The 12,493-nt window shown below is 47.6% G+C and overlaps 1 protein-coding gene across 1 annotated transcript; it reads left to right on the top strand.

Annotated features, from left to right (window-relative positions):
• Positions 1–10,600: 10,600 nt before the first annotated feature.
• On the top strand, positions 10,601–12,078 carry ADRB1 (adrenoceptor beta 1). Its single transcript, XM_037496986.1, has one exon. The coding sequence runs from the start codon at positions 10,677–10,679 to the stop codon at positions 12,069–12,071; it is 1,395 nt and encodes a 464-aa protein (XP_037352883.1). The 5' UTR covers positions 10,601–10,676; the 3' UTR covers positions 12,072–12,078.
• Positions 12,079–12,493: the final 415 nt, after the last annotated feature.

Raw genomic sequence — 12,493 nt, 5'->3', positions numbered from 1 at the left:
ACAACCACCACCTGAGATGGTTAGCTGATTTTTCTCCTTTATTTTGAATGATTAAAGGGAATTTGAATTTTTCTATTCCATTTGCAAGACAGATGAGTTTCTTGGTTTGTAATGAAAGCTATAAGAGAGCAGTAACTTAACCCCTCTTTTAGCACAAATGTAACAGGAAAATGCCCTCCACTCCACCCTCCCACCTCTATCAGCCCCCCAGGCGAAGGCCCAGGCTACTCACCCAGCACCCATGGGAAACTGATCTGACTGCACCCAGCCTGTGGCGTTCACGACCTTGTGATTGTCTGCAGCCCTGTAACAAACTTGCCCATTCTCACCAGGGTATGGGTGTCATGCACTTGGGAGGCGATCTTTAGTGTGAGATGTAGATCATCAAGCTCACCTTGTGTTCCTGAAGTCTTATAACAAACAGAATCTGCGAGATGCTGCTAAGTAAAGATCGCACACAAGGAAGCGAGGTTTCTTACATACACAAAACCTTGTTATGGGTTGAAATATAGCCCACAAAGAATATATGTTGGAGTTCTATCCCCAGGACCTCAGAATGTGACATTTCTAAGAGATAGGGTCTTTACAGAGGTCATCAAGATAAGAGGAGGTCATTAGGTGGGTCCTAAGCCAATGTGACTGGTGCCTGTGCAAAAATGAAATATGATGTAAAAATATATACAATAAAATAAAAAGTTAAAAAAAGAAAAGGAAAAATTTGGACAAGAAACAGACAGACTTAAGGGAGAAGATCTACCAACCACAGGGGGAACTGGGAATATGCTCTCCTGACAGCCCTCAGAGTGACCCTGTTCTGCCAACACCTTGATTTGGGACTTCTAGCGAATGAAATCATGCCTTTGATCCAGCACCACAAGAGAATGAAATAGTCCCTATACATTGACTTTCTAGATAATGTTCTGGAAAGTAGAAACTTCCCAGATTTTCATACCACTATTTTTTATTTAGAATGATTCTGGAACACACCCTCAGATTCCTAAACTGAGGACAGTGGACATAAACTAAACCTTTCTTAGTGACTCAGGACACCGGTGACTGAGGGCTACTGGTTCTGCAGGAAATGGCATCACTGGTACCCCGTTTTCTCCTGTTCCCCAGACATCCCTTCTGCCCCCTGAATCATCCTCACTCCTTCCTCTAATTGGCTTCTCCTACTTTGTTATGAAAGAACAGGAACTGGACAGACAAGACATTGGAAAGTTCTGAGTTAGGATCTAAAGACTCAGAGAGATTAAACGGCGTGGGCTGGGGGAGAGTTCTTTTACTGCTTATTTCTTTAAGCGTGGTGTCAGACCCTTAGGACTTGGATTACTGAAGTGTAATACACATTGACACAAGGCTGGTCAGAATCTTCAGGCTTCCTTAAGATCTGATGAATTTATACCATAAAAAAGAAGCATCTTGGATCAACTAGAGCTCAGAAAACAGGCCTATTAAGAGCCCAGAGGGACTTTGTCATTGTTGTTTCATAGGCGTGGAATATGGTTATACCATAGAGTGGGGCTCTCTGGAATGAGCTTTCCATGATGTCAAATTAGTTTGGGAAATTCTAATTCCCCAAACGGAACGATAAATCAGATTAAATGGCCACAAAGGAACAAACTTGCCTTTGAAATCAAAAGAGTCCTTACCAAATTAGATTCTTTACTGCATCCTCTCACTTTTAAAAAGAACACATGTACTCAATTATTCAATTTCTGCGGATGGGAAGCTGCCTTCTTCACCATCCCCAGTTCTGTACAGAATGAAGTGTTTTCTGCTGCATGCCACTCTTTTTCTGTGATGTTGTTGACAAAAGTTAATGTTTATCAAGTTCTTATCATGAGGTAAGCACTATAGCAACTGCTCTAGATGGCTTATCTTATTGGATCCTCCCAGACACCTCAGAAGTAGGCTTGCTGATGATGATGGTGATGGCTATAACAATGACTCCATTTATAGGATGGTGAAACATGCATATTTGAAAGTTCCTAGGAGAGTAAACTTTAAAGCGTTCATCACAAGAAAAAAATATTTGTCACTATGTAAGGTGACAGATGTTATCCAGACTTTAGAGATGATAATCTTACTGTATATACAAATATCAAATCATTATGTTGTACCTCTGAAATAGAATAATGTTGTATATCAATTATACCTCAATTAAAAAGTTGGCAAAATTGAAAAATAATAAAAGAAAATAGATTATCCCCATTTTCACAAAACTTGAAAAATTCAAAAAAGCAAACTTTCGGGCCTCCCCGGTGGCGCAGCGGTTGAGCGCTGGGTTGCGAAGCTGCCCACGGCCTCTGCAGCGCCAGTTCGATCCCCAGCTGCTCCCCGGCCACCGGAGGAGGGTCCCACATGGGGTGCAGACCTCTCCTGCCGCCCACTGCTCCCCTCAGCAGTGTACGTTGGTCCTTCTGCCTGCTCTGCTCCCTGCTCTGGCTCTGGTGAATTCTCTCACCCTCCCGTGCTTCTGACTGTACCCAGTGCTTATATACATAAATAAATTAATTAATTAATTAAAAAAAAAACTTTCAAAGAAGTTGTTCCGCATTCTAATTTTACAACGCTTCCCAAATCTTCCTATATATTTTGATGCTTTTATCACAGTGATAACTCACACTAGAAAATGAATAAAGGTATCATTAACCAAAAAACAAAAAGGGTGATGAAACAGAGGCTTGAGGTATCCAAATACCTTGTTCTCAATCATCCAGCTACTAACTGGAAGAACCTGGAATTTAACCCAGCCAGTCTGGTCCCAGAGTCTGTATTCTGAATCACTATGATAGAGAGAGAGGTAAATGTCAAGCTAGTTACTAAATTTAATAATGAAAATGCATTCATCTTATATGCCGTAATTTGGAATTATGGCATATAAGCATCTCAAACAAAAATAAGGGCCAGGGATATTTTCAAAGTCTCCAAGACTGGTTATACGATAAGATGGCTTTTTCTTGCAAGGTTAACTATGGGTTTTTAACTTACTTAATAAATAATTTTTATCCACAGTCAGGGTGATTACTTATGAAAAGCACACATTAGAGTATACATGTGTGGGATTTTTTTTAAGTTTGTTATTGTCAAGATCGAGTTATGAAAAGGCACATAATCTCTGCTAATTGGGAATATGGGGAAACATCAATGCATATCCCTGTGTAAATTGTGACTACAGGGCCAGCATATGACTCCAGTGTGGTTGGCAGCAGGCGAGAGGAAAGATAGGGAGTAGGGTGGAAATGGTGACAACTCGATGCAAAATCATCACTTTAGACATTTTCAGAATAAGAACAAAATCTTTTTCAGGGTGAGCGAGGCCAGTACCATTTCAGTGCATATTACAGGCTTTCCAGCGAGCTTCAAAGCTGAATGTGTATGATTTAACCTGGTTTGGAACAACACATATGAGGCAGAATAGGCAAAGCAAAGGCGCTTGCTTTTTGATTTTCTGTTCCAAACTCCCAAACAGCTTCATCTTGACTCTTACAGAAAATCCTCATGGTTGTCACCGCTTTTGGGTCTTTGATTTTCAGTCAGAGTCTTCTTTCTATGAAGTCTTTTTCCAGTGACAGTTAAAAAACAAAACAAAAAGCCAAATTACTTAATTGCATCACTTTTCTTTGGTTTTCTTTTGTCTTCAGAGTTAGTATTCATGTGGCACTTTCGGGAATTCACATTGAAATGTACTAACAATCAGAATTTCATTTGTGTAGATAAATATGATTATTCTTCTTGATCTATTATAGTTAAACCAATTGAAAAACACAAATAAACAATGCCTGAGAGATTCTCTTGACTTGTTCAGAGTTATCTATTTAAAAAATTACTCCACAAACAGCTCCAAGGCCCCAAGTATATCACACAATTAAATTGTGCTAACAGGTTAATAGGTGGGTCAAAATCTGTTAAAGATGCAAGTCCTGGTAAATAAAAGTGAGCTGAGAACACAAGAAAGTGAAGGACCGACCCCCTTCCTCTTTCCTTGAAGACTCAAGCACAGCTTTTTCCCCATGTTTCAGTTTTTCCACATGAAAATGGGGAGGAAAAAAGTCAACCCTTTCTCTGCCAGTGTGAAAAGTAATTTATATTTAGAAGTCTGCAAAGAAGGTCATTGCTCCCTTAACACTTAATTAAGGGATAATTCTCTGGAAAACAGAAAGCTATCATAGGATAAAGGTCTCTAATAGGTTTTATTCAAGGAGCTGCAAAGCAGAGACATTATGAAAAACAAACGTCACGTCAAAGGTTCGGTATTCCTTGTCAGATCAAGAAGTCTGACCACAGTGATTATCTAAACTAAAGCAGAAAAAGGACTGTATCTCCCATGTCTTCAGACTGTCCTTCTGGGAGCTGGGACTTGCCATGCCTATATCTATTGAGTGAATTGGGGTAAGCTTTATACCACTCAGACAAAAGGAGTAATTTGAGTACAGAAATATCTATAGGCTACCACAAATGGAAAGCATGGGAAGGAAGACAGCTGTTTGGTCTACTGAAAGCAGTGAGTGAAAAAGCAAGAAATGTAAATGGTTTGGTCTATCGACATTGGCAGAAGGGACAAACCACCTCCTTCCACGGCGCCCTTTGGTGACTCCATTCTGTCGCCAATGCCATCATCCATGGATGAATGTTAAATACAGGATCTCCTTTCATTGTAGAGAATCTACTGCTTGTCATCTTTTAAGTGATTCCTCAGTTTCATAGGAACTTCTGAGGTATCAACTACATGGTCAGAATAAACTGAACTAAAATGTTTAAAAGGTATCATTTCTACCTGTCAGAAACTTCAATCAGGAGATTCTTGTTGCTACAAATGCCTCTGGTTTTTTTCTTACTACATAATTGTTTTATCTGAACACAGCAAGTCTCCGTTAAAATAAAACCTCGAGTTTGCATAATGAGCCCAGTTTGTTGTCATCACAAACTCTGGATTTGAGCAAATTGAAGGATGACTCTTAGCCAAATGCTCTTCAAAGGCAGTGATAATACTCCCATTGCCCCAGGCTCTATAAGGCACATGTCTGCTGATGCCCAATCAATCTTATTCATCATACAACTCAACAAGAACAGAAATTTTGAAAGTTGGCTTAAATTTTATATTGTACCGCCTTCTAAATCACGGACTTGAGAAAAAAAAAGGTCCCTGCTAGCATTTCACTACTGAAATACTTTAAAGGAATTAATTTCAGAGAATTATGTAAACAAGTCTTTTTTTTTTTTTAAGGATATGGTACTTACTAAAGAAGAGCATAAGAAAAGGAGAAGTCTTTTTAAAAGACTTTGCCGAGCCTCCCTGGTGACTCAAGGGGTTAAGCACCACACTATGAAGCAATCTGCAGCCTCTGCAGCACGAGTTCGATCCCCCGCCGGCCAGAGAGCAACCCACATGGCTCAGCTGACCTCTCCTGGCTCGCCTGCTGCTCCCCTCAGCAGTGTACTTCAGTTAGTCTGCCTGTTCTGTTCCCCACTCTGTCTCTGGTGCATCCTCTCACCCCCCACCCCCACACCTCTGGCCTGCACCCCAGCTCTTGTATGCATAAATAAATAAATCTTTAAAAAAAAGAAAAAGATGATTTGCCAAAAGGTAAAAAACATTTTAAAACAGTTCACTGTTATCCAGCCTCTAAGTCACATTAATATTTAGGGTGAGAAAGGAGTCAAACTGATAAAGTCTCTAATTTAAGTTTATTGATTCTCACGCAAGCAAATTCTGACATCTTTTGCCATGTGACATGTCATGGCTGGAGAAGAGATCGTGCAAATACCTGGTGCCTACACCATCTCATCTAATCATTGCCCAACCCAGGAGAAAGCAAATGGTGAGTTGATTTTAAAGATGAAGCCACTGCTGAAGGTCATACTGAAAAGTGACAAAGTCACAACACAAATCTCCAGGCCTGAACCCTTTCCAATAACTCCGAATTTTGAAAAATATTATTATTGGCTCCCGTTTTGTTCAATGTACTCACAGACACACCAGGAAGAGGAGGAGGAGGCAGAGGGAGGAAGTGGGAGAGGGCGTCGCTTTTTAATTTTGACGTCGCTTTTTAATTTTCCAAATAGTCCGTGCTTTGCTCTGATTACACCACTGTCCTCTGCGCGCATTCTTATCACGGTCTAGAGAGCTGCTTGTTTCTGTGTCATTGTGGCTGAAAAACCACTATGTGACCTTAAGTGCTAGCCACTGGCACACACAGGCTGTTCTCTGGTTAGTTAGCAAGGAACACTTTAGCAGGAATATTGCTTTGTTGAAAAGCTGTACTTCTTTACTCTGAAACAGCCACTTGAACTCTGATTCACAAGTCTCAAGGCAAATTTTGCTAATTTCCTGATTCATACACTTGTTAGGCCTTTCCTTTGTCTTCTAGCTGTTGTCTACTTAATCTACTCACTGTTATTTTTGCTACTCATTTTGTAGCAAAGTCAACTCAATAATGATGATGATGATGATGATAACAAGGAGAAAGAGAAGTTCTACATGGCTTTCACCCATAGGTGGGTTGGATGTCTATTAAGATGCTCATTAATTACTGCTGTGTAGGCCACGACTTTGCTCTAGCACTGAAACCAGATTAAAGGCTCTCCCAAGGCAGCAATGCCTGGACATACAGTATTTAAAATAAAGACTAAGATTAGGTAGCACTTTTCACTAACGAGAACTTGCATTGCCCCTCTGGAAGGACTCTTACCTCTGTCCTACTTGTTCACTATGGAATAAGTGTGAAATAAATTTATTTGTAATGAACCTATCTTGTAAAGGTATTTTGAAAATATTGGCTAGGCTACAGGAATATGAATTATTACTGTAAATTATCACCATGAGTAAAGATTATAACTTTAAAACAATTATTTCTCATACTTTTAAAAAGAGACTTACTGAATTAAGCATTAAATTTTTATGAACAAAGTCTAACGTTAATTAATATTAAATAGATGTTAGTAAATATGGGAGATATAAAAATGTAGAGTCCTGGTTCTCAGTGAGCTAACAATTTATGTGACAAAAGAAAACAACATAAAAATTAAATGACAATATGGGAGCTGTCACAGGGCCATATATTGTTAATTGTCACATGAAATCAGCAGACTAGTGTAGGTAGAAAGAGGAGACGTAGTTCTAGCAGCATAGGGCAGAGATGACTATATTATATATATAGCCCAATGCTGCTAGAACTATGTCTCCTCTCTCTACCTATACTAGTCTGCTGATATGCATTTCATGTATATGCATATATATATAATATATATTGTATATATAATATACCATCTAGATCTTGAAGACTGAATCCACCGAGACAGAGACAGAGAAAGAGATTCTTGGTGGAATGAACCCACTGAGAAAGAACAGACACCAAAAAATGGGGGAAAGTAAAGATCCAAAAAAAGGAAAAACAAAGCAAAACTGCAAGCTAGGGTGACATGGGGAGCCCCAGCGCCAGACAGTGCTGGCAAGGCTATTTGAAAGTCGACTGTGGTGGGCTTTGAATGCCAAGTTGAGGAGTTACGTTTTTTGAACAGAAAAGCATCTTGGTCAAAGCGGCATTTTAGAAATATGGATTTGGCTATGCTATGCCAGATAAAATAGAGGCCAGGAGATCAGCGAGAACCATGTCAAATCCGGGAGAGCAGTGGTCACTGCTGTGGAGTGGGAAAGATGGAGGACGGGTACAAACACTGGGCAAGAAGCCACTCCCTGTCACTGTGCTGATTCACATCATCTGCGAGTCTGTTATATTCTAAAGTATTGTCAGATTTGCAGGTTCCTAAGAACTGGTTCACTTCAACAGTTACACATGGGAAACTGGAAATGAAAAAATTACTTGTTTTGAATTTGTATGAGTGGCTCTGTTGAATTTTTTCTTCTTGATCCTATATCCTTATCTAAGGACAGAAAGTGTTAGCTCAAAAACAAAAGTGCCATGAAATATAAGAATTACAGAAGATCTGAGAACGGTTTTCCAAAAGCAAAGCTAACTCTAGTTAAAAACTTTTCCATCAGTACAAGTGAAGGGAAGTCCCTAGAATCTCTGGGGTCCTTTTATGCCTGCTGTATTAGGACGCCTATGAAAATGACCTGATTTGGATGATTTATGATTTAATGATTGTATTATCCAGAAAATCAGAGAAGCTTGATATATCTCTGAATGAGCAGAACAGTTCTGGGACAACCCAAATGTCATGCTCAGATGCATAGTATGTTTATATACACACGTACGGGACCAAATGCCTATATGTATACATGAGGTACACAAATACATACATATATCCATACTCCCGGCATCCAAGCTTCTGCACTGAGGCCTACAACCCAGTTCTGGCCTTATCACTGTCAGAAATGCAATCCCTTGGCCCTTCAGGGGCACTTAAGGTTGGCACACACTATTCCTGTAACACCACTTGACAGCAAGATGGCGTCTGATAGAAAGCCTGTTCCCCACATTCCCTAAGCCTCACGCAGAACCCCTTTCCTGGGCAACATCAGATTCAATCCCTTGGCTATTTAGAGAGTGTTCCTGGAGAAGCCAGAGCAGAGGGAAAGAAGGCTGTGGGAAGAGGAAACCCATTTGCAAAGACTTGGAGGTTACACTGAACTCAGGCAGGGCACAGCTCCTTCCTCCCGTCTCCCCAGCCACTTGTCTTTCCTTGACTCCTCTCTTTAACCTCTCCAAGCCCGTAGCACCAAGTGTTAGAGCAAAGGTGCATAAAGCAATCAAGCACCCACCCCCAAGCTCCTTGTAACACTGATGATCAAGTTTAGGCCTAAAGCAAATTTAAATGTTTGCGTTTGAGTAAGAGAAAGCGGTTAACATTCCCTGGCTTTATAACCTGAGTGAGCACTGCCTGTAGCTCTTGGCTGGACAGCTGTGGAAGTCAGTCTGGCAGGTAAGAAGGAGTTCGTTCCAGATATTGATGTTCCTTCCAGGAGTTATTCTTTTCCTTTCAATGCTAGAAACCTGTGAGCATTATATAACATATTTATGTACCCTTACATGGGTCATTAGAAGCTGTTTACTCCTCAAAGATTCCATAAACGCTTTTTATTTTCAAGGCTGAAAAGCCTGCCTCATGGTGTGTTCCTGGTGGCTACCCGGTGGAGGGACCCTCTCCGCCCCCCCCCCCCATATACCCAGCTCCCTCATATCACCCATCCACAGCTGGGTTCAGGCCTCACTTATCAAACCTATTCATTTGCCAACTCAAAACCCCTGATATAAATTTAAATACCATCAGATTTTAATCCTCTTGAGTATTTGCGTATTTTCATCTTTCCAAATCTAATCCTAGAGTTTTGAGAATCTGGGAACTTGGGCAAAGGAGAAAACCCTCCTGCAGACCGAGATAGCTGGAATTACGTCATTACATCAACCCAAGCCAACAGCACTTTCGTGTTTGCCTGTATGGCCCGGCTTAAATTAGAAAATCACATGAGCAATAAAACACAAAATACAGGTGTCATTTCTGAACGTGAAAAGTCTAAATGGAATTAAGTGTGGGCTTTCTTCGCGGCGGGGTCATTTACTCTGTGAGAACGCTGTGTTTCCTCAAGCCTCTTGATAGTAACGACACACACTGTTGCATCATACTCACACATTCATGAGCTGCACTGGGGAGTGTGTGTTTTCCCAACTGGTCCTGGGCAGGAGCTGTGCAGGCACAGACCTCGGCTTCCCCTCTGCATCTACCGCGCTGGAACAGCAGAAGCTCCTCGCAAGAACTGCGCCCAGAGAGAGTCCTGACAGCTGCACGCTTTGCTCTAGCAAGGCGTTCTGCTGGAAAGTTTCCTCTAACCACTAACACCCGCCTCCGATCCCAAGCTGGCCAGACGCAGACTGGCTGGGTCCCCTCTCGACGGGGGAAGGATTTTACACACGCTGCGCCCGGCTGCCCGAGCGCAGGAACCACCGCGCAGCCAAACCCCTCCAAGCCCCGCGGACAGGCTGGCTCAGGGGCTTGGAGACCACGGAGACCCCCTCCGCGCTCCAGGGAGCGGGCGCTCGGCTCTGGGAGGGACCTGGACGCCGAAGGTAGGGTGGGGAGGGGCCGCGGGGGGGGGCGAGCCGCGAGGGGGGCGCAGGAGAGAGTGGGGACCGCCGCGGGGCCTCGGCAGCGGGTGGCCACCTAGCGCGGCGGGAGCGCAAGGCGAACCGCGCGCAGGAGCGAGCCGGCTCGCGAAGGGCGCGCGCAGCACCCCGCGGGCGCCAGGGAGGCGCTCCAGGGCGATCTGCTCCGGACTCCCCAGAGCCGCCGAACTGCCGGGGCGGGGGAGGGGGTGCGGGGAATTGGGGGGGGTACCAGATAGGGGCGTGCCTTTGCCCGGATTGGCCGCAGCAGCCTGACGCGAGGCCCCGGAGGTTGGCTCGGGGAAGTGGGAGCGGGGTGGGGTGGGTGCCGGGTGCCGGGGCCGCGGGCTCGGCGCGCTCAGAAACATGCTGAGGTCCCGGCGGCTTTTCCAGCAGCGGCAGCGGCTCCAGCAGCGGCGTCGGCGGCGGCGACAGCGCTCGGCTCCGGCGGGGAAGGCGCGCGGCGCCCATGCCTCCGGCCCCGCGCCGCGGCTGCCCTGACCCGGCCGCGCCCTCCGCCCGCGAGCCCCGCCGCCCCGGCCCCTGGGGTGTCCCCCCGCCACGGCCCAGCCCCGCCACACCCCCCGCCCGCGGCCTCCGCAGCTCGGCATGGGCGCGGGGGCGCTCGCCCTGGGCGCCTCCGAGCCGGGCAACCTGTCGTCCGCCGCGCCGCTCCCCGACGGCGCGGCCACCGCGGCGCGGCTGCTGGTGCCGGCGTCGCCGGCCGCCTCGCTGCTGACCCCGGCCGGGGAGGCCGCCGCGCCGCTGTCGCAGCAGTGGACGGCCGGCATGGGCCTGCTGATGGCGCTCATCGTGCTGCTCATCGTGGCGGGCAACGTGCTGGTGATCGTGGCCATCGCCAAGACGCCGCGGCTGCAGACGCTCACCAACCTGTTCATCATGTCCCTGGCCAGCGCGGACCTGGTCATGGGGCTGCTGGTGGTGCCCTTCGGGGCCACCATCGTGGTGTGGGGCGGCTGGGAGTACGGCTCCTTCTTCTGCGAGCTCTGGACCTCGGTGGACGTGCTGTGCGTCACGGCCAGCATCGAGACCCTGTGTGTCATCGCCCTGGACCGCTACCTCGCCATCACGTCGCCCTTCCGATACCAGAGCCTGCTGACGCGCGCGCGCGCGCGGGCTCTCGTGTGCACCGTGTGGGCCATCTCGGCGCTGGTGTCCTTCCTGCCCATCCTCATGCACTGGTGGCGGGCCGAGAGCGACGAGGCGAACCGCTGCTACGAGGACCCCAAGTGCTGCGATTTCGTCACCAACCGGGCCTACGCCATCGCCTCGTCGGTCGTGTCCTTCTACGTGCCCCTGTGCATCATGGCCTTCGTGTACCTGCGGGTGTTCCGCGAGGCGCAGAAGCAGGTGAAGAAGATCGACAGCTGCGAGCGCCGCTTTCTGGGGGGCCCCGCGCGGCCGCCCTCGCCCGCGCCCTCGCCGGGGTCCCCGCGCCCCGCCGCCGCGCCGCTGGCCAACGGGCGCACCAGCAAGCGGCGGCCCTCGCGCCTGGTGGCCCTGCGGGAGCAGAAGGCGCTCAAGACGCTGGGCATCATCATGGGCGTGTTCACGCTGTGCTGGCTGCCCTTCTTCCTGGCCAACGTGGTGAAGGCCTTCCACCGGGACCTGGTGCCCGACCAGCTCTTCGTCTTCTTCAACTGGCTGGGCTACGCCAACTCGGCCTTCAACCCCATCATCTACTGCCGCAGCCCCGACTTCCGCAGGGCCTTCCAGCGCCTGCTCTGCTGCGCGCGCCGGGCGGCCTGCAGGGGCCACGCGGCCACCGGGCCCCGGGCGCGCGCCGCGGGCTGCCTGGCCGGGAACGGGCCGCCGCCCTCGCCCGGAGCCGCTTCGGACGACGAGGACGACGACGTCGGGGCCGCGCCCCCCGCGCGCCTCCTGGAGCCCTGGGCGGGCTGCAACGGCGGGGCGGCGGCGGATAGCGACTCCAGCCTGGACGAGCCCCGCCGGCCCGGACGCTCCTCCGAATCCAAGGTGTAGGGCCGGGCGCCGGCTCCCCACCTGTGCACACACCTGGCCACCTCCCTGGCCCGGACGCGGACGCTGCGCCCTGGGAGGAGGCGAGCCCGCGCGCCCCGGAGCGGCGTCCAGGGGAAGGAGAGCCGTGTTTACGCAAGACCAGAGCAGGTGAACTGCAAACCCGCAAACCCGCCGCGCGTGAGGCACCCGAGACAGAAGCCACGGCCGTTGCACAGAAAGGAAAGTTTGGGAAGGGATGGGAGCGTGGCTTGCGGGTTTTGCTTGGGTTCTTTGTGCTGTTTGTGGTTCGGCCTTCTCTTATGTGTTCGTGTTATGCATCTTTAGATTTTTTTTTTTTTTCAGGTGGTTTTTGACCCTTTCTGCAGGGACCAGGGAGGGGGAAGGGAAGAGGAGAAGCAGTAGCGGGTACAAGTCTATGCGCT

The sequence above is a fragment of the Talpa occidentalis genome, unplaced genomic scaffold, assembly GCF_014898055.3.
Source record: "Talpa occidentalis isolate TD23 unplaced genomic scaffold, MPIMG_talOcc4v2.1 talOcc4.8, whole genome shotgun sequence".
Lineage (NCBI taxonomy): Eukaryota > Metazoa > Chordata > Mammalia > Eulipotyphla > Talpidae > Talpa > Talpa occidentalis.
The sequence above is the reverse complement of the archived record's forward strand: the minus strand, read 5'-3'. Positions and strand labels throughout refer to the sequence as shown.